The following is a 25,986-nucleotide window of genomic DNA, read 5'->3' on the forward strand; positions in this document are numbered from 1 at the left end:
ACTTCGGATCCTGTTAGAAAGGTTAGGTAAAGTGTTTTGGATAGCCCTTGGGTTAGGCACCATTTGTTCGTTCTCTTTCCATTGGATGTGATCTACAGTGTCCCTTGAGGGGCTTATGGAGATACCATTTAGTTCATGTGCGTTTCCTGAGAAAACCTGAAAAACATGGTTTTTGGGGACCAAAAATGAGCCGCTGATTCAAAGACCGCTATGTACGACAAGTAGCTGAAATTTTTCAACACATTCCTAAGATCCCGATCTCGAAATGCCTTCAGATTTTCTTGATATCTTTTTCCGTTTCTGAAATATAGAGTTTGAAAGTTACCCTACTTGTGCACGTAAAATACACTCGTAAAATCTGGCGAAATGCGAAAATGTAGTTTATGAAGTGAAGTGACGTACTACCGATAAATACGCCGTTAAGTCTCTCCCTTATCATCAGAATGGCTCCGGGAACCCCATGTTGTTGTTGTACTGAAGCACATGCAAAATTTTTTTACACGCAAAATCCGTTGTGAGGTGTAAAATTAGTTTTCTGTTATTTGACTTCACGCATTTACATTATCAAAATTTTAGTGATGCATAAAGTTCTTTTGATATTAGTGACGTGTCTGCTGTGGCAGGGGAAAGACGGGAACCAGCGGAAAAATGCTTCTGTCGGAGCACAAGAAAGGCGAATACGGTCCTTTTTATTAAAAGGCTCTGACTGAAAATTGGGGTACCAGCTGCCTTATTCTACCTTACTCAAAACCATTAAAAATTTTCCCAAGAAATTTGGCACGCAAGGATATTCGCGCTTTTTTGTGTTGAGAGAGCAGGATACAATTTCAGTTGGAAAAAAGACCCAAAAGTAATTAATGTTGGAAGATAGTAGACAGTGGTTGTGGTACAGGAAGAGGGAAGGAGACAATAACAGTGTGGGTGTGCGTGTGTGGGGGGAGAGAGAGAGAGAGAGAGAGAGAGAGAGAGAGAGAGAGAGAGAGATACAGTGGCAAATAAACATAGTTGACAATAGTAGAACAGTGCTAGGGAAAGAACGACAGAGACACTGGCAGTGGGAGAGGAATAAACCTATGAAGGAAGTGGAAGTGGGTGAGGGACAGTGATAAGAAGAGCCAGAGTCTATGACAATAACAACAAAGAAGAGAGAGATGGTGAGAGTGAGAAGGGATAGCAGCAGTGGGGGGGAATGAATGAGATAGTAGCAGTATGAAAGAGCAAAAGGAAGACAGTGACAGTGGGAGGAGACAGTAGTGGTGGTGGTGGTGGTGGTGGTGGTGGTGGTGGTGGTGGTGGTAATAGGACAGAACAAAGGGGCTGTGGCTGCGAAAAGGAGAACAGTGACAGAGAGACGCTAAGAGATAATGACAATGAGTGGAGTTGACCTGAAAGAATGAGTGAGAGGAAATGGGCAAGTGGGAATGGATGGGTGTGAGACATGGACTAGTGGGTGTGCGCGAGTTAGTTAGGGGAGCGAGTGGGAGTGAGAGCTGAATTGCATGTTAAAAAGAGCGCGAGTATGTTCGCGTGCCAAGATTTTTGGGAAAATTTTTGAAGATGCTGAGGAAGGTAGACTGAGGCAGCTGGTACCACAATTTTCGGTCAGTCTGTTAATTAACAGGATCATATTCGCCTGTTTTGTGATCTGTTAAAAGCCTTTTCCCCGCTTGTTCCTACTCACTTTGTGCGCATGTGCAGAAACGTTGATCATGTGCTTATCCAAGACTGTAGCCCACGTCAGTTCGGAGTCCGTTGCACGGCACCTTCATGGTTATGCATGTCAGCATGATGCTGATAAGGGGCTGTAAAACTGAGCTTTTGAAGAACGTCGCCGACTACCAGTAATCCGTGAACCTGGGAAGCGATGCGCGTTGGCATTCCAACACGAACGGCGCGAGTGATTGACGCGAGACCGACTCTTCCACGAAGTTTCGCGCGTCGTCCACAAAAACAGGACGTGAAACAACCGCCCTCCCCCTCTCTCTCTCTCTCTCTCTCTCTCTCTCTCTCTCTCTCTCTCTCTCTCTCTCTCCTCTCCCCCCCTTTCCCCCGTTACATCCGTCGTGTGATAGCACCGGTTTCGATAAGCTAAAATATTATAACCAACTACTTAACAGCATACTTGTCCATCTTTGGAACCAATACAGCAGCGATTCTGCGTGACACGGATCCAAAAATGTCCTTTACAGATTTTCGGAGGTATGTGACACACGATGTGTATCCACAGATTAAATAGTCCCATGAAATACAGGGATCGGTGGTTTGGGCGCCCGATAGTGTCGCAGATGTATTCCATCGGGATCAGATCAGACATATTAGGGAGTCAAGACTATCATGCTCCTCAAACCATAGCAGCAAGATTCTAGCCTTGAAACACGACCTGTTATCCTACTGCAAGATCGAATTAAAGGAAGACATCAACTATGAAAAGATGCAGGTGGCCCGCAATAATGTTCACGTAATTGAGAACTGCTCTGGTGGTGACTTCGATTACAACAACAGATCCCGTGGAAGCCCAGGTGAATGTTAATCATGGGAAACCCACATGTTCAAAATATCCTTTTTGTTAAGTTTAGGCTGGCTGCTGTAAGTTTAGGCCGGCTGCTGTGACCGAGCGGTTCTAGGCGCTTCAGTCCAGAACCGCGCTGCTGCTACGGTCGCAGGTTCGAATCCTGCCTCGGGCATGGATGTGTGTGATGTCCTTAGGTTAGTTAGGTTAAAGTAATTCTACGTTCCAGGGGACTGACGACCTCAGCTGCTAAGTCCCATAGTGCTTGGAGCCATTTGAACCATTTTTGTTACGTTTGGTTAGAGTGTACAGTAAGTTGTAGTTCTTATGTTCACCGCCAGTGTTTGTTTGTTCCAATTGTGCGAAGGTAATGCTGACATACGAGTAACTTAATTGCTTGCGTTGGCACGCGTCTAATCTCAATGGCCTACTAGCATCAAGCACGGAGCATCACGGACTGTGCAAGCACGTAGCATCAACTGTTTAGTGTTCATCACGTACTTGGTTTCCGGAACAGTGCAATGGAATTGTACTCAAATGCGCAGTTGATAGAGGCGCGTTAGCTGTACGGATTAGCAGATGGTAACGGCCGTGGTGCTCAACGTTTGTATCGGGACAGATTTCCAGAACGGCAGAAGCCTGCGCCTGGGGAGGTCTAAAAGGTTGAGAACACCTCAACTGTAGGAGCAACGTCTTCGCGCAGTTGACGACAACCCTAGTGTCAGCGTAAGACAGTTAGACGCAGCAAATAATGTTGACCACGTGACTGTATCCGTGCCATGTGCAGTCCGTGCAGGCACTATCAGTACTGATTTGCCTGCACAGGTAAATTTCCACGAATTGTTCATTCAACAGTGGAGAATATTGTAGAGTGGGATACAACTGTCGCCTTTGACCAGTGACGTCATAAGAAAGTCACAGATGATACATGACAAACGTCTGAAAGCATAAACGAATGATCAGAAACAATTAAATGTAGCACAAATAACAACAATCGTAGACATACATCACGTAAACCCATACGTGTAACATAAGTTTATTATGTAACGAGAAAACGAAGGAAATAGATGTAGCACAGAGAATAGAAATCGTACATGTACGTAACGTAAAACCATATTTGCAAAAGAGTCGTTCTTATGTAACGAAAGAAAGGTAACGCGATTTATCAAAGTCCATAAAATAAATGAACTTCACGGGACAGACGCTGGAATTAGGAGGTTTCGAGCTGCAGCGACTTAGAAACAGAACTACAGAACGCAAGACCGCTACGGTCGCAGGTTCGAATCCTGCCTCGGGCATGGATGTTTGTGATGTCCTTAGGTTAGTTAGGTTTAACTAGTTCTAAGTTCTAGGGGACTGATGACCTCAGCAGTTGAGTCCCATAGTGCTCAGAGCCATTTTTGAGAACTACAGAAATTACCACAAAAGAAAACAAAAATATCAGGAAAACGAGTTACGCAGCACAAAAATACGATAAACGTAACCTTGGTCTCCTGTATTTCAACTGGGGAATACCAATGTCATCCCTGACGGAAAAAGCCAGCAACCAGACATTGGCATTACTAACGGCGAAAAGAATAACATCCCTGACATTGGTCTCCTGTACTTCTGTCGATCCACACTGGTGTCCAAAATTAAACAAACAAACGGAAATTTTGCAAGGTTGCGTTTATTTTGTCACACAACTGTATAAACAGGTGATAGTAAAATGGAAACAATGTAAAGAATACATAACGTAAACAACTGCAACATGCAAAAGGGTAGACAAAAAGTTCTTCGTTTTTTCCAGCAAACACATTTCGACAACTGGTTAATGTGCTCAGTATGGGGTGTGACCACCTCTGGAGTGAATACAGGCCTGACAACGTCGGGGCATGCTGTCAATGATGGGATAAATCTCATGTTGAGGCAATAACACCAGTCGCGAAGAAAATAATCCGCGAGGTAGAGCATTATCATCCATCAATACAAAGTTTTGAGCCACAGCACCTCGCAACAGCCTCACATGAGTCCCAAGATCTCGTCACGATATTTGTCAGTAGTTAAACCTTGTCAATTCCCCCGTGCAATTTCATGAAGAGGTTTTCGAGTGGTCAACATAATCCCTGCCACACCATTAGGGATCCTCCTCCATATCGATCTCTTCCCACAGTGTTTGGGCCCCGAAATTGTGTTCCAGGTTCCCTTCAGATGCGAATCTGTCGAGAATCACTCTTGTGAAAAGAACATTGGCCCAGTGTTCGACCGTCCTGATGGCGTGTTGACGACTCCACTCTAAACGTTCCCATCTGTGAAGACGCATAAGGGGCACACGTACAGCAGGTTTCCGACAATAAAGTCCACAGTGCCGAAGCCTTCTGTACACCGTTTGCCTCGTTACAACAGCTCCAGTGGATGGTGCGAGGTCAGACGCCAATTGCCGCGCGGTACTAAGGCAGCACTTCGTGCCGTTACAGCCAAATAAGGTTCCTCTCTTTGTGATATAACTCGTTGTCGTCCTTGCCCTGGTCTTCGGGATACAGTTTCGGTCTCCATAGACTGTCGCCACATCCTAGAAACAACATAACGATTCACATTAAGTCATCGGGCCAAATCAGTTTGCAACTGTCCTGTTTCCATTTTCCTTATGTCCCTCCGCCGCAGAGTGTCTGGTTGGCGCCTTCTCTGTACCGTACTACGCCGTCTGTGACTGTGTACACAGCTAAACACTACCCCGGCAAACACTACCCCCTTCGATAGGGGTCTTGACGTCATCGTTGGCGTGGTTGTCTGTTGACCGGAATGCCATCTTCGGTGCAGGACATAATAGTATGGACATCTGTTGACAATTTGTGTGATTACATCATGAATTAGACACAGGACGGGGAAATAGCGGTTTTTTTGCTTTCATTTTGGACGCCAATGTGAGTAGGTCAACTGAAAGATATGAGGCTAGTATTATCTACAACAAAAGAACGAAAAACCTGACATTGGTATCGTATTCTTTACCGGTGGCAGAAACACCAACAGACCGCCCTTTGGTACCCTGTTCAACTGACCTGTAGATTACTTAATAGACTACAAACACTCACCATCAGATCAAATGACGACCAATAAATTAAAACGTGTACACAGATTCTTTAAAACGACGACCAACAATGAAATGCGTACACAATTTCTTTCTTTTAATGCTATAATCATTTATTTTAATTTACAATTTGCGCTTTGTTTTTTACCAAGATAACCTATTTATTACCTATGGCTCAGAAATAAACAAATTATCATCTCTGACTTAAATATGACGTCACTGGTCAGAGCCGACGAGTTACACCACATTCTTTCGTTGACGCCAATAGCGTGTCAACCCTTACTTTAGTGCAAATGCGCTATTCACGGAAAAGGCTTCGTTTCAAAATAAATGATTAATGTATTGAAAAGTTTCAGAAACTGAAGACTAACTTGGAAATAGAGCTTTCCCGGATCCATGTCCATACAACATATTTTGGCCCCTATGTGTGAGGAACGTTTACTGAAAGTTAAGCCGTACCCTTGGGCTTTACAGTTTCCTTACCACGTCGCGTACTCGTACCCGTATCGCCTTCAGGCAACATTCCGTCTCGTGATGTGCAGTGGTCAGAATATTTTGGATCATCGTTGTGTTTTTGCATAGTGCAACTATCGGGCTATTTTGAAGCAAAATTTTCGTCGCATATTGTTTTGTACATTTACTTTTCCCGGACGCTTGCCCTGTCTTTTTGAAATATTACAAAAACGTGTCCAAGGATACTTCTTGTACTATCTCCAATTCTGTAATTTTGCTTGACATTGACCTCTTTTATATTTCTACTAGCTAACAAAGCCGGCATTTCCCGGGTACTCATTTTGCCAATTTTCTGTTAGAAACGAAAACAAAAAATGAACTGTGTTTTTAGTGTAATACCTAAAAGAATGTACTCGCGAAAAAAAAAACTTTGAAATTATGAAACAGGCTATTTGGTAGACGCGGATATCTGTAAGTTGTGTGGAAGCTTCAATTCTCCAAGTTTTACTATTATTTACTGCTAGGAATACCGCAGCTCCTATAGATGCTGTCATTGAACTGGCACAGCAGCCACAATTCGCATACAACAGCGAAATACTCCAGCTGTTTTTGGACCATTCTGAGACTATTTTTTTCGCCCACATTTTTCATCCGTGCGGCCATTGCTTCAGCTGTTGAGGTCTTTCGGGCCCCTCGGTAATACTGTTTGCGTCAAATCGAAATTCACCAAAGGTCACCTTTACATTGGTAAACATCGCTTGTTTAATACAGCATTTATGCATTAGAGGTGTTTGACCTACGACCATACTAATACGTTCCTTTGGTTTATTACTACCTTACATGCACTCCTACAGTGGGCTCGGTGTGAGATGATCCCGGACAGGTTCTGTACGTTGAGTGTAGCTGCTCCGCATGTCTACAACGCGATTTTGTAAACGTGTCTATGGCAACGTCTGTTCACAGCTCTCTAACGCGACTATTGTTTTCGCCCTCAGCCGTTTGCGCTTCGCATTTGAAAGCTGTCAGAAGCGCTGCTAGGTATCAGGGATTTCCTTAAGTTGACTCGACTTCAGGAGTGTCTTACAATTAGCAGTAAAGAATAACTCTGTTTAAACGTCATGTATGATGCAGCAGTTTTCCTCACAACTAATGGTTTATGACGTCATGTCTCCTGAACTATGATAGGTAGGTGGTTCTTAAACCCACAGCGACTATTGCCTGATGTAAAGAATATGTGTACCAAGTTTGGTTGAAAGCGGTCCAGTGGTTTAGGAGGAGAAATGGAAAACAAACACACACACACACACACACACACACACACACACGTCCATTTCTATGACATATATGGATAGGGTCACGAATTTCCCATATAAGGTGCAGTATTATTTTAAAATTGGTCTTTGAATCTATTCTTTATTACTTCGTTTACGAAAGTAGCTTCTTTGCTCGTGTTTCCAGAATATTCCTCAATCATAGAAAGTGTGATAACGTTTGGAAAATAGCAACATTTTTAGAGGGGATCGGTATTTGTTATACGGACCTTTCTAAAAATAGAAGTGAGCGAGGTAGAGCTGTACTTGAGACGCTGGACTCCCGTTAGAGACTAGTAGTGCTGAAATCCACATCTGGACATAAAAACATGCGTTTTATGTGGTTTCCCTGAGCCTGTTGTTAGCATGTGCTACTTTTTGACAGATTCACGGGGATTTTCTTCGCCGTCATTTCATAATTGGAAAATTGTTCTTACTGTAATAACGTCGGTGTCGAAGGATCGCCTTCATTAACCTTGCGTACAGAATGGCAGTTTAAGAAATATTTGCTCTAGACTCCGTAATTTCAGAGGTTCATTTACAGTCCTTAAAACGTGAAAATGTAAGGAATGAAGACCGTAGGTCATCAGATCAAAAATAACACTGCCAATGTAATTATATATTGGAGCTTGAGTGAACAAATGCCGTCTTGCTCCATTAAATTTCGGGTGTGCAGCCGAAAAATGTCAGCTTGTAATATTTCGGCTGTATATCGCTTATCCATTTTCAGAGTGAGTCGAAAGACTCTGTAGGCTCACTCTGAAGAAGGCTGAACGATGTACAACCAAAATATTACAAGAAAAAGCTGAATTTATGCGACTGCGCCGTCCGCTGTGGTCGAGCGGTTCTAGGCACTTCAGTGCGCAACCGCGCTGCTGCTACGGTCGCAGGTTCGAATCCTGCCTCAGGCATGGATGTGTGTGATGTCCTTAGGTTAGTTAGGTTTCAGTAGGTCTAAGTTCTAGGGGACTGATGACCTCAGATGTTAAGTCCCATAGTGCTTAGAGCCATTTGAACCATTTTATGCGACTGCACCCGATATTTAATGGGGCAGTCATTACACCGCGAAAACGTGAAGATACAAATATTGCTTCGTTAACCGGAGCTGAAGTGCCCATTATTTAGTAACAAGCGCACAAGCATCAACAGCGTTAGATAAATCGACAGCATAATTTTGCTCTTCGAAATGCTCTTGCTCCGTGTTCAGTTACAAGGTAGGTGCCTGCCTACTGGGTATGCAACCAGCGAAGCTAAACGTGAGAACTGAGGCGCTTCGGGAACGCAGCGATTCATTGCCGAGTTGTTTATAAACACCCGCTTTCGTTAAGTGATTTTAGTTAAAATACGTATGACTGCAGTATTTGCACATATACGTCCAGAGATAATACGTCTCTGTAACACCGTTTATTTTCAAATTATTTCTACCTACCTTTCTTCCATGACTATTCGCAGACGTTTTGCCTAAGACCACGGATACGCATGTCCCTCAAAGCTAATTTTATTCTCCAATTTTCGGACATGATTCGCATCCATATCACGTTTGTAAATATGTGCATTTTTTTGGGCGGGAGTGAGGGGTGAAGAGGGAGGATTGGGGAAGCACATCAGCTTGTGTTGGCCTGGAGCTGTTCATCGAAACCACAGTAAACTCTTTCCTCTGTGTGAGTTTTAAGTACAACTAACCGAATCAAGAGGGTCACAAGAGCGATGAACAGAATTCTTACGTAAAAGGTAGGAATTATTAGTAGTTAATTTTTTTATCTACAATGGCATTTCGTGGATAAATCGAAGATGTAACTTCATTATATTTTTTCAAAGCTTATTGTCTTTCCTTAATATGGTCACCATTTTAAGTTGATGGTACCGGCACCGTTTCATTCCACTTTAATATTTGTTACTGGATTTTAGAAAAGCTGCACCTGCCTGAAAGAGATAACAAAGTGCATTTTACATTTCAAGACACACGTCGCCAACAAGCTCGTGTACTAGCTAGCTAAATGTACCTCGTTCCGTGACGTATCTTTCCCACGGTGGTAGGAGCAGGATGAGTGTTGATACGACCCTAGCTTCAATCCGCGCGCCAACCTCAAAGAGCTAGAAATTCTTCAGTCTGCTTCAAAGTACAGCGAATTTAAAAATTAATGTATTTAGAAATAAAAGGCTAACATTGTAGCGCTATTGGACTGACATTAGCGACAAAATTCTACGTTTTTTAGCAAACATTACTGCACTAAGCTTAAGACAACTCCATGCAAAACAGTTTAATTTTTCGTTTAAGAATTTCTGTTAGTTCTGATGTATTTTCAATGCTTTTCTCTTTGTTACAGTATAATTTAGACTAATACGTATTAAAGCAATTATACTATCTCCGTAATCTCTGTTTTGTTCGCAGCCTCTGTACTCTTATATATTCCAGAGCGCTGTAAAGATAAAATTTTCAATTTCTCTGAACTGTAGTGACTGCGGTGAACTTGTGCAGCCTACATTTAGTATATCTTGTAATCTTACGACGTATATTGCCTTGATTGGTTGATTGATTCGGGGAGGGGACCAAACAGGGTGGTCATCGGTCCCATTGGATTAGGAAAAGCTGGGGAAAGAAATAGCCGGACGCTTTCAAAGGAACCATTCCGCGATTTGCATGAAGTGATTTAGGGAAATCACGGAAAAACTAAATCAAGGACGGCCGGACGCGAGTTTGAACCGTCGTCCTTCAGAATGCGAGTCCAGTGTGTTAACCACTGCGGTACCTCGCCCGGTATATTCTGTGAAACACGCGTTTGTTTACATACAACAACAAACCAGAAGTGATGAAAGGCCATGGGTTCAAAGGGTATTTAATGTTATACTAGTGATAACAAAATGGTGTCAAAGTAGCGTAGAAATTGTCAATATGAGCCTACTATCAGTATGTTGTTGCACCCCCTCTGACCGACATGGTTGCATTAATTCGGTTGGGGAGGCTGTCATAAAGCCTCCTGTTGTAACTGGTTCTTGATATCCTGGATACTGGCTTTGGGGTAGGGTCTAGTCCCCACATATCGTTACGCAGACAGTTCATGGACTCATCTGCATGTGTAGACTAGCAAAAAAAAAAAAAAGGCACCACGGTATTGTTCCGTAATAGATAACGTGTGTTAACGCATGATGTCCGTGACGTACCGTTGTGTCTTTAGACATCCGTCAGTCACTACCGGCTATCTCCAGAAACTGCGCCCGATGGCGCCCCATGCAGTAACGCTAGGACGAACACCTCTGTACCTCTCCAGTAGTTTCGAAAAATGGGACCTCTGCCCTGTTGGCCGTCATACTCGCCGACGAAAGACATCCAGGATAATGCAGAACCGCGATTAATTTCTGAAAACAATGCGACGTTATCGTCAGCTGCCCATACTTCTGTTCGCAGCACCACTCCAGACGCAACCGGTTGCTTCTAACGGCAGCCTTTACTGCATCCTACGCATGGAACGGTAATTCCCCACATCAGCTTTTATATGTCTCCGCCCTATGGCAAGCGATGACAAGGATTGTTGGAGTACATAACTTGTTCTCGGACGGCAGGTTCAGATGTGAAGGGGTTATGATGAACTTGGTACACAATAAGGAGATCCTCCCTTTTGGTGATCAGACGTGGTCTACATGAACTGTGACGGCGTTCTCATGCAGTCCAACATCGGGCCACTGTTACATCTGGATACTGCACGGTTCCACCAGTTGACCAAATTGACATTCACTGGAAGGAGCTGATGATGATGTCTCACATGAGTATGCCGGACCTCTGTGTGCTTCACAGCGATCACTCAACATCTGACACTTTTCACGCCCGTCTTATACCCTACGAGGCCTCGTAACAACACTAAGCATGAACAACACTAATGACTTCTGGTGGCCGTTCTCTGTATCGCTGAGAATTGGAATTCTCATAGTTTACATACTCGCCGACTGTGTGCACAAGTACGAACTTACATTGACATCTGACCATGTCTTCTGGCTGCTTTAATGTTATTGCCAGATAGTGTAGATCATACGCATCACAGCTGAGTTATGATACCTGGGCTGCCACCCGACCTGCGTCTAGTGTTTGCGGGATAGAAAACTCTTCCATAAGCACAGTCTTCCTCGGCAAAAACATGTTGAGGAAGACCATTCGGAACTTCTACCGAAACGCTGGAGAAATAATACGTAATGACAATGCAGCTCAATAAGTAACGCAACAGATTTTCTCCTCGAATAATTGCCGTTAAAAATGCAGAATTTGTTGTTGGACACGTACAATATTCCACCTTCAGCACCTGTAGTTTCATGAAGTCCCGTTAGGGTGCTGCATTATAGGTAACCTTCAAAATGTATCTTTGACGTAGGTGCGTTCCAAGCAGAGACCTGTCATAGAGTTTCTTTTGCCGGAAAACCAAAGCATCGCAGATGTTCGCAGGCGCTTGCAGAATGCCTGGGAGCGAACAAAAGCACGGTGAGTCGTTGGGCGAGGCGTCTGTCATCATCGCGAACCTGTGCGATCTCCCACGTGCCGGGCAGCCGCACACGCTGTGACTTCTGCAATGTTGGAACGTCCGGACACTTTAGAGGTGATCGATGGAATACAGTCAAACACCTCGGTGCACAACTGCACGTCTGTTATTAGTGCTGACATAACCGTCCACCAGACGTGGCTCCAACGTACCCAGTAGAGTGGTACCATGTGGGAATGTAGGCCTTCCCAGGAACAGTGTGTAAGGACTTCCCATTGAACGGAGTTTATATTGAAAAATAGCGTTTTCTAGAGAGAAGAGTGGGGCATCATATGGTGTATTGGGATTCTGAATGAAACCGACCTGCTTTCAGGAAAAAATGTGTTGCATTACTGAACACCGCTCGTACAGTGGGACCCTTCTCTTAGCCCGAGTCCGAATATTTGGAAGGTTGTTGTAGGAGACCTTGCTGAGAGTGACAGTGCGTGAATGTATGTGCGTATGTGTGTTGCAGACGCACAGCGACCAGATGCCGTTCCGGTGCGAGTTCTGCAGCCGGCTGTTCAAGCATAAGCGCAGCCGCGACCGCCATATTAAGCTGCACACCGGCGACAAGAAGTACCGCTGCACCCACTGCGAGGCCGCCTTCTCGCGCAGGTAACTAAATATCGACACCCGCTCTTTGTTTTCAATGTATGTAAACGATTTACCATATAACGTCAACAGCACTACAAAGTTCGCTAAAGCTAATATTTTCCACAGGAAACTGTCGTCGTTGGACAATCATAAGGAATTGCAGAGAGACTTGGACAAACTGAGTAGCGGCTCTATTTAAATGTGGATAAATGTAAAATAATGACTATAACCAACAACCCGATTGTATCCGTTTACTAGATTAGTGGTAAAAATTTTGAGCACGTCACATCGTATAAGTAATGTTGTGTAATACTAAGAAGCGGTATGAAATGGGTCACGTAAAGTCAGTGTCAGGGAATAGAATGAAAGATTTTTTGGAGGTGTTTATGGGGAACGACAATACTTGAATATTACAGAAAAATAAATAACAACCATTCGGAACAGGGCAAATGTCCACATTAAGTTTTTTGTTCAGAATCACTTTCATCCCTCAAAGCATGTATCTTTCTTACTGACTCACCCTGTATATACATCTAGATCGGAATAATGAAGTGATTGGCAGTCAAGCATGGCAAGGAGCGAAGTTGTCAATCCACATTTGTGAGCGCGCACAATGCAGGTGCGGTTGGACGTTTCCACGACAGGTGTTCATGTGCTGGCCGTTTACATGCAGTTCGGGGTTTTAACATGCAATTCAGGCTTTCCAGAATGCATTTTCACTCTACAGTGGAGTGTTAACTAATTTGTAACTTACTGGCAGATTAAAACTGTGCGCCGGAACGAGACTCGAACCCTTGCCTTTCACAGGCATGTGTTCTACTGAACTTCGCCGCAAATGTCCCAGGTTAGAGTCCCGGTTTTAATCTGACAGGAATTTTCAGTACGGGTTCGCTTAGCACGGTGGTTAACAGTCATCACTTTGCTGTGTTTTGCAACAGGTTTGGTTCAAAAATAGTTCTGAGCACTATGGGGCTTAACTGCTGAGGTCATCAGTCCCCTAGAACTTAGAACTACTTAAACCTAACTAACCTAAGGACGTCCACACTCGGGACCTTTGCCTTTCGCGGGCAAGTGCTCTACCAACTGTGCTACCCAAGCACGACTCACGCCCCGTCCTCACAGCTTTACTTCCGCCAATTTGGAAGGTAGGAAATGGGTACTGGGGCTAGAGTACATGACCGCGAAAGGCAAAGGTCCCGAGTTCGAGTCTCAGTCCGGCACACAGTTTTAATCTGCCAGCAAGTTTCTTATCAGCGGATACTCCGCTGCAGAGTGAAAATCTCATTCTGGATCCTTACCCTCTGCTCGGGTGACACGCTGATGTAAGCACGACGGCGACACTCTTGCACAGAGACACGTTGCCACTTGGGGCGAGCGCCTTGCGAGGCGTGCCACGGCCTTCCATGTGCGGGAGCGTGCCAAGGAGGAAGCTGCGCATCACGCCGGCCGGAGGAAGCGCGCACTTAGTTCTGGTGCGCCTTTTGTTCTGTCCGCGGGCGCACGGTCGGGTGGCGCCGCCGCAGGAAGCCGCACTGTGGCCCGCGACCTACTGCTCTGCGCGAACGGGGCCTCGTCGCCCCACCTACCGCCTGTCCTCGTCTCTCCGCTAACCTATTCGCATCATTTGATGAGTCTAGCTCGCCTCGCTGAATCGAACTCTCGCACCGTTTAACGACCTCAGCTCGTGCAGTTACAGTGTCCTATATCTTCGCCGATTCTCTCGACCGTCAGTACGGGTTGTATGTGTCTGCCCTGCTGCCCCCCGGAGTCCGCTTCCGTCGCCTGCTTCGACAATTGGATTTTGCCCTCCCTACCACCTTCAGAGAGGGTGAGAGCCCGACACCACCTTGGCTCCAGGCTCCGGTTCATATTTATCTCGACCTCAGCTCACTCCCGAAGGATGGTACTCCGGCTGCAATGTATTGCTCACGGTTTGCCGAACTTCGTGCTCGACTTGCCGGTCACACCTTTATTTACACCGATGGCTCCAAAACTGACGATGGTGTCGGCTGTGCCTTTGTCGTCGGGGCCGCCACATTTAAATACAGGCTCCTCGACCAATGTTCCAGCTTTACGGCCGAGCTTTTTGCTCTCCATCAGGCCGTTCAGTATGCCCGCCGCCACCACCATTCATCATATGTACTCTGCTCTGACTCCCTCAGTGCTCTTCAGAGCCTTGGAGCTCCCTATCCGGTCCATCCCTTGATACAACGGATACAGCAGTCCCTCCATTCTTTGGCTGATAACGGTGGTTCTGTCAGCTTTCTGTGGGTTCCCGAACATGTGGGAGTGCCTGGGAATGAGGCTGCGGATGCTGCAGCCAAGGCTGCAGTCCTCCTGCCTCGGCCAGCCTCCCATTGTGTCCCGTCATCCGACGTTCGTGGGGATGTCTGTAAGAGGCTTGTGTCGTTGTGGTGGGATGCTTGGTCATCCCTCCAAGGAAACAAGCTCCGGGCAGTAAAACCGCTACCAACTGCTTGGACAACATCCTCCCGACCATCTCGGCGCGAGGAGGTCCTTCTGACCAGGTTGCGGATTGGGCATTGCCGGTTTAGCCACCGCTACCTGCTCTCCGGTGACCCAGCCCCGCAGTGCCCTTGTGGTCAGGCATTAACAGTGCGCCATGTTTTATTGTCGTGTCCCCGTTTTAGTCAATTTCGTGTTGTCCTGTCCCTGCCATCTACTTTACCGGATGTTTTAGCTGATGACGCTCGAGCAGCTGCTCGTATTCTGCGTTTTATAACTTTAACTGGCTTGTCCAAGGACATTTAATCTTTTTACTTATTTTGTCTGCATCTTTGTCGGGTCCTTCTGGTGTCCCCTCCATCCCCTTGAGTTTTACCAGATTCCATGTGCTCAAACAACAGTGACTGGGCGCTAATGACCTCAGCAGTTGAGCGCCCTTAAACCCAACCAAAAAAAAAAAAAAAAAAAAACAGTGTCCTATATGTCAGTGTGCGCCCTGGTGGTGGCAGATACAGGGGTTGGATCAAAATAAGGAAACACCGAAAACACAACACAACACATTATCATGCCTAATACTGTATAGCAAACCCGTTGGTTATGAAAACAACTTCCAGTCTTCTGGGAATATATTAATACAGGTCCTCCACGAGTTTCTTCCTACAGAATAGTGGCTAGTTCAGGTAACGATGATGGAGGTGGATGGCGATCACTTACCCTTCTCTCCAAAGTAGGCCACAGGGGCTCAATAATACTGAGGTGGCCAGGGGAAATGCAGCAATTCATCCTCGTGCTCACAAGTCCAGCGCTGGACGATGCGAGCTTTGTGGATAGGGGCGCTGCCGTCTTGGAACAGGGCATCACCATTGAGTTCAAAATGGTTCAAATGGCTCTGAGCACTATGGGATTTAACTTCTGAGGTCATCAGTCCCCTAGAACTTAGAACTATTTAAACCTAACTAACCTAAGGACATCACACACATCCATGCTCGAGGCAGGATTCGAACCTGTGACCATAGCGGTCGCGCGGTTCCAGACTGAAGCGCCTAGAACCGATCGACCACCCTGGCCGGCCATCACCATTGAGGAACAAACACTCTACCATTGGATGGACCCGATCAGCCAAAATGGTCGCATAACCCTTGTCAGTAATACGAAACTGCAGAGTAACTATGAGAGTCATGAAAAACCACCGTCCATATTATCATCGAACCTCAGCCATGTTTCACTCCTGTGGCGGAAACTCGGCCAGAAGTTGCAAATAGTGTGCAGCAAGACATAACCGACCAAACGACATTCTTCCATCGCTCATTAGTCCAGGTTTTATGGCGTCGGCACCACATTTTCTGTTACCGGCATTTGCATCACTCACGAATGTCAACAAAGATAAAGTCAGTCGTCAATTGCACAAGAAAACATTTATTTGGTCCACTTTACCACTTTACCAGTTTCTGCAGTTTAAACTGTCGTCTTCAGAAGAGAATTTGGCGCAAATTATTGGTAAGCCAAAGTCAAAATAACAATCGGACGCCGGCCGCTGTGGCCGAGCGGATCTAGGCGCTTCAGTCCGGAACCGCGCTGCTGCTGCGGTCGTTGGTTCGAATTCTGCCTCGGGCATGCAGGTATGTGATGCCCTTAGGTTAGTTAGGTTTAATTAGTTCTAAGTCTAGGGAACTGATGGCATCAGAAGTTAAGTCCCATAGTGCTTAGAGCCATTCTGAACAATCGGACGGTTGTGTCCTGCAAAGGATTGACAAAAATACATCGGCTGTTTAAAGCAAGTATGTTAAAAACAAATGTACAAAATTTGAAACGCGCAAATAACACAGATTTGTTATAGCAAATTTAACGTAATTAACCTTAAGAACCACATCATGCCTTTGATACAGAATAAATAAAACATAGTGACATCGCTAAAAAGATATGATATGTGCAATGAGTAACAAACAATTTGCTGTCAAATGAGTTGGACAGAGAATTCATATTCCGCGTATACACTGAAACTGATAAAGTAACAACGATGTTCTTACTCTTGTTCTCACTAACTAGGGATGTGCGTGACCTCTAACGCCAAGAAGCTCACGAAAATATTTAAAATTTAAGCCGCTCATACCAAAAACAGCGGTACTAGCCATTCTAAAGTAAAACAAAGTTGTTGTCTTCTAGGACCATTCGACGGTGGTGTGTTGTACCTGTACTACAAAGTACTTTAGTTGTGGGTGTAGTATAGTTGCGCTAGGAGTGCGTCTTTCGGAGTGTTCGGCTGCGGTCTACGTGTAAAGGGTGTAGACCAGTACCATGAGGCGAATTAATCCGATAAATGTCACAAAGTGCTAGAGACGACGTGCAAAAAATGTGTGTAAAATCTTATGGGACTTAACTGCTAAGGTCATCAGTCCCTAAGCTTACACACTACTTAACCTAAATTATCCTAAGGACAAACACACACACCCATGCCCGAGGGAGGACTCGAACCTCCGCCGGGATCAGCCGCACGGTGACGACGTGCAGCTAAGCAAAAGTAAAGTTCCAGTGCGTCATTTCATCATCAGCTACACTCTGTGCTGTATTGTCTACTTCTGCTCCGAAATACAAGCCTGTTTTATAAAATGTTTTACAAAGGCGAGGGGGTGACACTGACAGACCAAAATATTCGTTTGAAAATGTAATTAGTGTCCGGTATGATATTGGACTGCTTGAATGCAGACATTATATGCAATGTGGAAAAGTGCCTTTACTCAGTTGTGCATATTGTTCCGTTAATCTTTGATTTGACCTTCTCAATGAAGTTCCGTACCTGCACTTTGATGAAGACTGAATAGCTCTGTAACATTATCAGGTTAGTAGACACAGATTCTTGCACAGACAGTGTAATTATCTGAAGAAGAGCGAAATATAGAAATAAGTCACGACATTGATATATGTGTGTTTGTGATTCTGGTATGACGATATTTAGTTTCTTAGAGTTATCAAAGTTTGTCTCTTAGATCTAGAGAAGATGATCATTCAATCGCGTCTTCTTGTAAGACGGGCGACTTTGCACGCGACCGGCTGATAGCACTGTTTGTGAAGAGCAATTTATACTCTAAGCACATTTTGGTGCGGTTCTGAGAGTTCGAGATCATACAATTCGCTTGTTTATGAGAGAAGTAGGGCGGCAACTGTTCCACATTTTTACTATCGCTTGAATAACTGACAGACTTGTGAGGACTGTCTTTATATGACTTTTTTTATTGCAGCTTTCATTAAATAATCACCATCTGATGGTGTTTAGAACTCGAGATGTGACAAAATTTCTTGATTCCCTAAATAATGTGTTGTTTAGTAAAATGCCACGTCAAACAATAGAGTGCAAGGATGTAAGTTATCAACAAACGAATTTTGCAATGATTGCACCTGGTAGGTAATTACAGTTTACCACTTTCGACTCTAATGACTGATCATGAGAAGTAAATATCCAAGACGTCAACAAGTACTCGTTTTGGTCACTCAAAATTAAGTGATAAGGAGTGCTTGATGAGGGTTTGACACGACATTTCGTACCACTACACTCAATTTTGACTTCTGATGACGGGTCAATAGGACAGGAACTTCAAATGGTTCAAATGGCTCTGAGCACTATGGGACTTAACTTCTAAGGTCATCAGTCCCCTAGAACTTGGAACTACTTAAACCTAACTAACCTAAGGACATCACATACATCCATGCCCGAGGCAGGATTCGAACCTGCGACCGTAGCGGCCGCGCGGTTCCAGACTGTAACGCCTTTAACCGCTTGGCCACCACGGAACTGATTAACTGTAGTTATCTACCAAATGCACTCAAGACAGTACATTTTCTGTTACTTAACTAATTCTTGTACTATCGGTGGGTTAGGGGAGAGTAATACGGACCGCCGTGCTGGATTCCAACGGCCTCGTAACACTGACTGTCGAGATGACAGGCATGTTATCCGCGTTGCTGTAACGGATCGTGCAGCCACGTCTCGATCCCAGAGTCAACAGATGGGGACGTTTGCAAAACAACCATCTGCACGAATAGTTCGACGACGTTTGCAGCAGTATGGGCTATCACCTCGGAGACCATGGCTGCGGTTACCCTTGGCGCTGCATCACAGACACGAGCGCCTTCGATGGTGTACTCAACGACGAACCTGGGTGCACGAATGGCAAAACGTCACTTTTTCGGATGAATCCAGGTTCTGTTTACAGCATCATGATGGTCGCATCCGTGTTTGTCGACATCGCGGTGGACACACGTTGGAAGCGTGTATTCGTCATCGCCATACTGGCGTATCACCCGGCGTGATGGTATGGGGTGCCATTGGTTACACGTTTCGATCACCTCTTGTTGGCATTGGCGGCACTTTGAACAGTGGACGTTACATTTCAGATGTGTTACGACCCGTGGCTCTACCCTTGATTCAATCCCCGCGAAACCCTACATTTCAGCAGGATAATGCACGACCGCATGTTGCAGGTCCTGTACGGGCCTTTCTGGATACAGAAAATGTTCGACTGATGCCCTGGCCAGCACGTTCTCCAGATCTCTCACCAACTGAAAACGTCTGGTCAATGGTAGCCGAGCAACTGGCTCGTCAAAATACACCAGTCACTACTCTTGATGGACTGTGGTATCGTGTTGAAGCTGCATGGACAGCTGTACCTGTACACGCCATCCAAGCTCTGTTTCACTCAATGCTCAGGCGTATCAAGGCCGTTATTACGGCCAGAGGTGATTGTTCTGGGTACTGGTTTCTCAGGACCTATGCACCCAAATTGCGTGAAAATGTAATCACCTATCAGTTCTAGTATAATATATTTGTCCAATGAATACCCGTTTATCATGTGCATTTCTTCTTGGTGTAACAATTTTAATGGCCAGTACTGTATATTAAGGAGGACGTGGCTTGTTTTTGTACAGCGACCACCTGAAGATCCACATGAAGACGCACGACAACCAGAAGCCGTTCCAGTGCACGGTGTGCAACCGCGGCTACAACACGGCGGCGGCTCTGACGTCGCACATGCAGAACCACAAGAAGGAGGGCAGCGCCTCTGCGGGCAGCGGCAGCGGTAGCGGCAGTGGCAGCGGAAGCGGCAGCGGGCCCAACACGCCCAGCCCCGGGCTGTCGGCCGCCTCGGGATTTCGCTGCCTCTCCTGCGGGGACTCCTTCCGCAGGCCCGACGAGCTGCAGGTACGCTCCCCGTAGGCCCACCTGCTGGTGGAAAGGTATCGGACCGATGTTTATTTTTGTCTCATCCAATTCGCACCTCCATCCCGAACCCGAAACATCCAGAACATCACCACCTACGCCAACGACAACGCCATCCCCACCCGTAACTCTACCCGGCCAGTAGGAGTGTAACACCATCACTTCTGTCAACGCTTGGCCATCTGACAACGAGCCAAAGTACCTTCATACACGATGCTAATATTAGTCATTTCAATTTCACTGCGGGATCTTCACAGGAGGCCTCTCGTTCCCTGATTGTGTGAAGCTTCAACACAGTGTTTTATACGAATGCGTGGTGACTGTTCTTTCGGGCATGTCCGATGGGGCAGACAAAAAAATTCATAAAATAATTGGCCTGGATTGGTTGTGAATCTACAACCTTCAGTCCGGATGCACAATTACGTCCGACCTACTGTGGGAACCTAAAAATTAGCGAGCATGGAGGACACAGTCAGGTTCAAAAATGGTTCAAATGGCTCTGAGCACTATGGCACTTAACATCTGAGGTCATCAGTCCCCTAGAACGTAGAACTACTTAAACCTAACTAACCTAAGGACATCACACACATCCATGCCCGAGGCAGGATTCGAACCTGCGACCGTAGCGGTCGTGTGGTTCCAGACTGAAGTGCCTACAACCGCTCAGCCACACCGGCCGGCACACGGTCCAGGGACTGCTGGTTGGGAATGTGAATCGGCTGAGGGACGTACCGAGACAGTCCGCACATTTGCGATAAACGCTGTATCGGGGCCGCGCAGTGGTTAACGCAAGTACCTAGTAAGCAGCAGATCCTGTGTTTGAGACCCGGCACACATTTTCGCTCGTCGTCACTGATTCTAAATAAAGTCCTGATGCAGCTGCCCAGCCCAGCCCTGAATGAAGGTTGTTTAAGTAAACTGTATGTCTCTATTTTTCCAGAGATTATGAAATCTCATATTCATAGCAAACGTCTTGTGACAGAAACTGCTCTAGGCGTTCTAGAGCTAAGTATAAATGTCAGCATTTGCCTCCCTACTCCCAGGGGTGTCTTACACCACAGCATTATTTTCGTAAATAGTAGCTCGTAAGCAGATTACAATGAGGTTAAAAGTCGTGCGGTACCTTCTAATACCATGTCGGGCCTCCTTTTGCCTGGCGTAATGCAGCAACTCGAGATGGCATGAACTGAACAAGCCAGTGGAAGTCCACTGCAGAAATATTGAACCATGCTGCCTCTATGCACAATTGCGAAAGTGTTACCAGCGCAGGATTCTGTGCACACACTGACCTCTCGATTATGTCTCGTAAGTGTTCAGTAGGATCCATGTCGTGCTATACTGACGGCCAAATGATTCGTTCAAATTCTCCAAAATGTTGTTCAAACCAACTGCTAACGATTGTGGCCCGGTGACGTGGGGCATAGTCGTCCAAAAAAAATTCCTTAATTGTTTGGGTACATGAAGATCAAGAATGATTGCAAATGGTCTCCAAGTAGGCGAACACTAACATTTCCAGTGAATGATCGGTTCAGTTTGACCAGAGGACCCAGTCCGTTCCATTAAACACAGCTCACATCATTATGGAACCATCACCAGCTTTCACAGGGCCTTGTTGTCACCTTGTGTCCATGGCTTGTGAGGTCTGCACCGATTTCGAACCCTACCGTCAGCTCATACCAACTGTAATCGTGACTCATATGACCAGGCAATGGTGTTTGTCGCCTAAGGTTCAATTAATATTGTCATGAGCCCAGGAGAGACCCCGCAGGCGATGTCGTAGTCTTAGCAAAGGGACACGTGATGGTCGTCTGCTGCCATATCCCATTAACGACAAATTTCGTCACCCTGTCGTAACGGATACGTTCGTCGTAAATCCGACACTGAATTCCTTAGTTATTTCACACATTGTTGCTGATCTGTTAGCACTGACAGTTCTACGCAAACGCCGCTGCTCTCGGTCGTTACGTGAAGTCTGTCGGCTACTGCGTTATCTGTGGTGACAGGTAATGTCTGAAATTTGGTATTCTCGGCACAGTCTTGATACTGTGGATCTCGGAATATTCAGTGCTCTAACGTTTTTCGAAATGGAATGCGCCATGCGTCTAGCTCCAACTACAATTCCGCGTTCGAAGTCTGTTCATCCCCGTCTTACGGCCATAATCACGTCGGACACTTTTTCTCATTTGAGTACAAATGACAATTTATACCTTGCGTAGGCGATATTACCGCCATCGGTATATAGACAAATCGCTATCCTACAAGTTTTGTTACCGCAGTACAAGTTTCATTTAAATTTTTTCTTGCGTCATAAAGTCCCCCGTCGCCGTTTCGTTCTGTGTGTTTAGGCTAATCTAAGAAACTACTACACGGATTTTGATCGGTTTTCACTAATAACTGATCTCGAGGAACGCTTGTGTATATGATTAATTTCCGCCACGGTAGACAAGTCATCCGGTCATATTCTTCAGAAACGACATGTCAGAAGAGTAAAACTAATTCATATGTAAAATGATCGTATTATAAAGGTTTTGCGGAGCTGCTGCTTCCTAAACGAAGCATGTTAGTTGCAAGACGCATGAAGTTAGTAGCGATTAAAGTGTTAGAGAGCAGGATCTTCGGAAACAAAGCGCTTTCTCTGTACTTCATCAGCAGAGTTGCTTGGTCAGTATCTTCTAGCGAATGTGGTAAATGTTTCCTTGATTCCTCCACGTACTGTCAACACTAAGTAACAAGTGTCCCGTGCGGCAGTCTGCATTCGCCCGGTTGTTTGTTCCGGCCACAGGTGGTTTCCGAAGATTGTGCCTGCAAACAAAACACTTTGACGTTAATTGTTGGCGAAACCACTGGTCAGGCAAACAAATGTGGTGTCTGTTCTTTCGGACATTTCCGAAAGAACGGACACCACACATACATAATTAAGACGAAGCGCAATGATGTCTTCAACGCGAATGCACGTCAGGCTCTAACTCTTACGGACACATGGCGAAATGTTGGGAGCAGTGTGAATAATGGGCAGGGACACTACATTAGTAGTGTGTGGGTAAGTTGAATATTTGGATTTGCCGGGAGGCGTGCTAGGATAGTCAGTGCAGTTGCGATGTCTACTGTGTTGAGATGGCTTAGTGGTTGCCGTTGCTGTAGTTCAGCGTGTTCGGTCAGAGGGTTAGCTGCCCTCTGTAATAAAAAAACTGAGTCAATGGATCAAAGATGAACTTGGCGTCATGGGACGTCCACCCTGAACAAAATACAACGGCCAATAACGAACAAAACGAGATTATTAAAAAAAATGTGCTCGGAGCATCTGCTTAGTAAGCAGGAGACCTGGCGTCGAAGTCCGGTCTGGCAAAAATTTTCCACTTTCCCCATTGATATGAATCAGTGCCAACTTGCAGACAATGAGTGTATTTCCTTTGTGTCTTAAACGATGTTCATGACTCGAATACATGTTCCCAGTGTACAGAGAACTTCTGATGCTGTTCCTCCAGTCTTGGCTTTCCAATATCAGTTCATCACGTGAAGTTTCCTGGCAGATTTAAACTGTGTCCCGGATTGGGAGAACTCAGTCGGTGGAGAAATTCTCCGTACAAGTGAAAGCTTCTGGGTTCGATCTCCAGTCAGGCACACGGTTTTACTTTGCCGGTGAGTTTCAAATCTGCACACTCTCCGCTGCAGGGCTAACATTTAATCTGGCGTTAATCTCTTGTTAGTTGCTAGTATCTTCACAGGCTTCTTTTCTCACTGCAGTCAGTTTCAGCTTTTGCCTAACCGAGAGTGGGAAAACCGTGTAAAAGTGAGTGTTTCTGGCAATACCTCGTGCCAGTGTTCGTTAATCTGGAGCACGAATCCGACTGGAATGAAGAAGGAAGAGCGCTGTTCAACCTCCCGTTGACTGTAAGGTCAGTAGAGACGGAGCACAGGCACAGATTATGGAAACATGAGAAAGGGTATCGGCCGTTCCCTTTGAGAGAAACCATCCTGGCATTTGCCTTAAGCGATTTAGAGGGAACTCGGGTAAAATCGAAAACTGGATGGTAGGACGGGGATTTGAACCGTTGTCGTCCCAAATGCGAGTCCACTGCGTCACCTCTCTCGGGTAATTTGATCCAGGTGGAGCTCCCAGTAGCAGCAGCAGCAGCAACCCCCTTTCCGCTAATGTCAAACACTCTTGCTATCGCTTTGGCAGCATCTGTGGTTGCGTAGCAAACTATTGTTTGAGGGTGTCTCGGCGCTACTGGTGAACAACTGCATGAAGTTCGACGTTGGTGGTGAACATTTTACCCCGCATGACCTCTTTTCCTTGCGTCAATGGTGGTGGTGGTTAGTGTTTAACGTCCCGTCGACAACGAGGTCATTAGAGACGGAGCGCAAGCTCGGGTTAGGGAAGGATTGGGAAGGAAATCGGCCGTGCCCTTTAAAAGGAACCATCCCGGCATTTGCCTGAAACGATTTAGGGAAATCACGGAAAACCTAAACCAGGATGGCCGGAGACGGGATTGAACCGTCGTCCTCCCGAATGCGAATCCAGTGTGCTAACCACTACGCCACCTCGCTCGGTCTTTGCGTCGAACAGAGGATGGTCGCCAGGAGCCAGATCCGGCGAAGATGATATGGCAGCACAATAAAACCCTAGTTCATAAATGGTGGTAATGGTCGGGCTGCTAGCATGTGGCCGCACCCCCGTGTTGGTACAGAACACCATGGCCGCCTTTTCCGTGGCAGAGTTATTGATTGCGTAGACTGATTTGGTGCAGTGAAACGCGGTACAGGTCACATTTTAAGACCGGATTTGGAGGGAGCGAATCCACCACGAGTATCCGTTTCTGATCCCAGAACACAGTCGCTATTTGTTTCTCCATGAATAGGCCTGACTATGACTTCTTGGGACGAGAGCTCCCGGTGTGCTTCCACTCCATCGAGTGGAGTTTCTTTTGTGGAGTCTCATGGAAGATCCCGGATTCGCCGACGGCGATCAGATGCTCAAAGAACACCGCTGGATTGACACTGTACTGTTGCGCCGTTAACATATCTTGACACGCTTCTGTTTCTGCATGGAGCGCTCATTGTGCACACACCTTCTTCACCTTCAGATCGTCAAGTTTGATATGTGTAGGGCTCTCCTTCTCTATTTCACGCCGGCCGGTGTGGCCGAGCGGTTCTAGGCGCTTCAGTCAGGAACCGCGCGACCACTACGGTCGCAGGTTCGAATCCTGCCTCGGGCATGGATGTGTGTGATGTCCTTAGGTTAGTTAGGTTTAAGTAGTTCTAAGTTCTAGGGGACTGACGACTTCAGATGTTAAGTCCCATAGCGCTCAGAGCCATTTTTTTCTCTATTTCATGAAATGTAATTCGTCTGTGCCCCATTATGAAATCAGTAACACGTTAGGCATTGATTGGCTTGAGTTAAGTTGCTGGACGCCCAGTGTTTTTGCATTTTTGAGCAGAGTCCAGACCATCTCCGAACTCTTATACCCAACGAAACACAGATCTGCGACCTTCTGCCGTTTCCCCACTTGGGGATTTCATGAACTCCAACCCTCCAGGGAACACACTGTCCACTGTTGCCAATGCTTTTCTGCTTCCATGTTGTCGTATCAATGTCCACCAGTTTACTCGCAAGCTGGAACAAGTGCTAGTGCAATGCGCCATTTATGGGAAGCTGCGACATCATCCAGTCGCAGAAGACAGATTGTAGTACATCTTAACTCGTACATCGACGCACGTATCAGACTGTTACTTTGCAGGAGCTATAGGGAGAATGTCAATCAGCAATGATCGAACTAAATATTACACCAAAAAAAATCTCGGTATGGCTGATACGTAAATCCTAGATGGTTGGCATCCAAACAAAATGGTTCAAACGGCTCTGA

The 25,986-nt window shown here is 45.8% G+C and overlaps 2 protein-coding genes across 2 annotated transcripts in view; both read left to right on the forward strand.

Moving 5' to 3' along the window:
• Window positions 1-25,986, forward strand: part of LOC126176231 (zinc finger protein 423 homolog) — a 268,751-nt gene that overhangs the window by 196,067 nt on the left and 46,698 nt on the right. The window contains exons 3-4 of the mRNA XM_049923376.1: window positions 12,320-12,462; window positions 19,828-20,101. Of these exons, the coding sequence (XP_049779333.1) occupies window positions 12,320-12,462; window positions 19,828-20,101 (417 nt within the window). The remainder of the gene's footprint in view (window positions 1-12,319; window positions 12,463-19,827; window positions 20,102-25,986) is intronic.
• The window catches only part of LOC126174848 (HEAT repeat-containing protein 3), a 649,038-nt gene that overhangs the window by 40,457 nt on the left and 582,595 nt on the right, over window positions 1-25,986 (forward strand). The gene's annotated exons all lie outside the window — the stretch shown is intronic.

The sequence above is a fragment of the Schistocerca cancellata genome, chromosome 3, assembly GCF_023864275.1.
Source record: "Schistocerca cancellata isolate TAMUIC-IGC-003103 chromosome 3, iqSchCanc2.1, whole genome shotgun sequence".
NCBI lineage: Eukaryota > Metazoa > Arthropoda > Insecta > Orthoptera > Acrididae > Schistocerca > Schistocerca cancellata.